Below are 3,224 nucleotides of genomic sequence, written 5' to 3' on the forward strand. Positions count from 1 at the left end.
ATGCCGAGTCGGAATGTTCTGGAATGTTCCGGATATTTCTATTCCATATTTTATAAATCTTTTAGTCTTTGGTAAACAATTTCCCGTAATATTCACACAAAATATTAAGGAAAACCAAATTATTCCGTTATTCCATAAACTAAACAAGGAAATCTTTCTTCCGCAGGAGGAAACCACTTGGGAATAGACGCAGCAGGTGCTGAGCCTCTTCCAAGAGATGCAGTGCCTGCTGCGCCTCTTCCCAAGTCCTTTTCTGCGTATTTTTCGTATCTTTTTCATATCTTTTCGAGATTCACTTCCAAAGTCTCTCCGAAAACCCTACTTCCTCCGCGTGATTAGTATAAATAGGAGCCTTCGCTCCACATATTTCTCACGCGAGTGTCCGCCTTTCTCTTCTGCCTTTGCATTCTAGACCACGTTCTTACTTTTTGGCGTCTACGTGCTTGAACTTTCGACCACGTAAGCTCGGATCTTTCTGAGTCCTAGCCTTGTTTTGCATGACCGACCAATTTGACCAACTCCACCATAATCAAATTTAATCAATCTGTTTAACTTCCTCTTACGAGGGCACTTTCGTCTACATTTGAGTCGAGCATCACTAATCGTAAACTTAGTTCATCTCGTTTCGTCAAATATGTACGAGCTCCAAACACTTGTTACTGAACTCGCACTGAATGAAGAGGAGGTTTCTGGTCTCATCAGCCTGCTGGCAGAGGAAGCATGTGGTCACCTGAATAATCCCACGCTGAAACAATATATCCCTAGTTGAAAGCCTGTTCAGATTGTAAAGCCATAAAATGAAAGAATGTTTGGGCGCACACAATCTGTTCCAGACAACATGCCACCATCTAACTTTGGGGATGAGAGTATGGATCCACTCATATCCACTCCGAACAGTATAGTCACCTGCTTGCCAAAGGTTGTTTGTATAGCCACTCTTAAAAATTTCTTTAACTTTGCAAATTTGCCTCCAAGCCCAACTGGACTTGATAGAAGAAGAGTAGTCCCACCAGTTTTTGTTCCTAATATAAATTGCATTCACCCATTTGATCCATAAATGATTTTGCTTACTAGCAATCCACCAAGTAAACTTGGAAATACTTGCTTTATTGCATTCAGAAAAATTGAGGAACCCTAATCCACCATTCTTCTTAGGTTTGCAGCACTGATCCCAAGAAATCAGAGGAGACTTGAACTGATCATCACCAGACCATAAGAAATTCCTGTATATCCCCTCAATCTTCTTAATGACAATTATGGCAATGAGAAAAATTCTAGCCCAGTAACTGTGCAGTTGAGAAAACACAGCCTGAATAAGGACCTTCCTGCCAGCATAGCTTAGTCTTCTACCACCTAGGCTCCTAAGTATGGCAACAATTTTCTTAACCAGTCTGTTGCAGTCAACTATAGATAATCTTTTGTAGGAGATAGGGATCCCTAGGTGCTTAAAAGGAAAAGTACCAGCAATAAATCCAGACATTTTAAGTATTCTACTCTTCTCCATTGAGCTCACCCCATTAGTATATAAATCAGTTTTATCCTGATTAATAGCAAGACCAGAAGCTACCTCAAACGTTTTCAGAGCTCTCATCAAAATTTTAATGGAGTAGTAATCACCTCTGCACCCCTTAACCCTCAAAAGTTAAGAGACTGAATCTTAACTTGTGGTCGACGTTGCTCTCCCTTAACCCTCTGACATGTCAAACATCGAGCCATAAACTCAGCTGTTTCCCCCTTCATCCTTGTAATACCTTAATATTTCTTATATTTCTTATAAATAAAGAATAATAATTCCAACTATATATTAAAAATAGACGATTTAAAATTTAAGTTTGCCTTCAAACTTTAAATAGCTTTGGATTTTGGAAATTCAATCGATTAAAAATAAAAATAGCTTAATAGGGTTAAATCTTATCATATAGAGTAAATATATGTTTTATTTATTATTTCTTCAGCTATGAAACTATGTTCCTGCCGTCAAAACCACGATTTCCTAAATCTCGTATTCTCATGCTTATTAACTTGTTTTGGTCCACCAATTGCTCCTTTTCCAATTCCCATGAACTCTGCAAATCAAATATTGTTTTTATTTAAAATTCAAAAGTGATCATATTGCACTTTCTCTCGCTTCCGACTTGCATTTGTCTTGTTACACTTCATCCATCCTTCATTAATTTGATCCGGACCATTTCCTACTACCATTAGTTGGGTTCTCTAACTTAAGGTAACACGATTTTACCAATCCTAGTAATTAATCTTATTATTGTTCGAGCTTATGTGAACATTGTTTGTTGTTCTATGAATATATGTGTCGAACTTTGGGATCATGTTGTATATTTGTCAGATTGTGATTAATGTAGTTGCTTAACTTTTGTTTATATTACGTACTACTATGTATTGTTATAGCTATCTTAATTTTAATACAAGATTGGTTAAGGCCTTAAGGGGATTAGTTTTATTATAGATAAGGTTTAGCCATTATCTAATTAAAGAGTGGTAAGTGTGATATGAGAATTGACGGTGGTAAGCTATTAAGGGAATTAGGCAAGTGTTGGTAAGTAAGCATTGATCGTCTATTTCAATACTGTGTTATTTCATAGTTGGGATTCGTTAACTTGATTGGAAGCTAGATAACGATTTTGAGGTGTGACATATCACATATACGTTGAGATAAGATTTCCGGCTATATGGTGTTTTGATATTTTGGATTTCGGTATTGGATTTGATTTGTCGTTCTCTTTGTCTTTGGCATGTGTGTGAGTAGCTTAGAGTCTTGTACTCTAATTGTTGAGCACGGTTCTTTAAACCTTTGACGATATTGATATTGAGATTGAGTTTGGTTACTAGTATTGAGTTATGGGGCCTTTGTGCCATATTGTGTTTACGGTCCAGAGTGACCCTGGTTATTAAGTTATGTTATGAGTTTGGAATTCACATTGAGATGGAAATATTGTTTCGCGTTTTATCCGCCGGTTCACTCACCTCTTGTTTTGGACTAGGGTCGACAATGAAAATACGATATCTGGCTACTATGCTAACCCACTTACTTGCATTTTCAATTCATTGTTTTAACTACAACTTTTGACATGAGAGCAAGTGAGGGAGGGATCCTAATGTGCTTCAAATGTGTAGTGCTTGATGATCAAGTGTGAGGAAGCACATGACTAGGCCAAATCAAGCATTTGAAATGAAGAGGTAAAGAGGAAGAGAAGAAGAATTGATAT

At 37.2% G+C, this 3,224-nt stretch overlaps 1 protein-coding gene across 1 annotated transcript; it reads right to left on the reverse strand.

Annotated features, from left to right (window-relative positions):
• Positions 1-628: 628 nt before the first annotated feature.
• On the reverse strand, positions 629-1,591 carry LOC141638257 (uncharacterized). Its single transcript, XM_074447664.1, has one exon. The coding sequence runs from the start codon at positions 1,589-1,591 to the stop codon at positions 629-631; it is 963 nt and encodes a 320-aa protein (XP_074303765.1).
• Positions 1,592-3,224: the final 1,633 nt, after the last annotated feature.

This window comes from Silene latifolia, unplaced genomic scaffold, assembly GCF_048544455.1.
Source record: "Silene latifolia isolate original U9 population unplaced genomic scaffold, ASM4854445v1 scaffold_20.1, whole genome shotgun sequence".
In the NCBI taxonomy this organism is placed as follows: Eukaryota; Viridiplantae; Streptophyta; class Magnoliopsida; order Caryophyllales; family Caryophyllaceae; genus Silene; species Silene latifolia.

Excerpts from the sequence above, each read along its gene's own strand:
- LOC141638257 (XM_074447664.1), bottom strand. The coding sequence starts at position 1,591 with ATGAGAGCTCTGAAAACGTTTGAGGTAGCTTCTGGTCTTGCTATTAAT.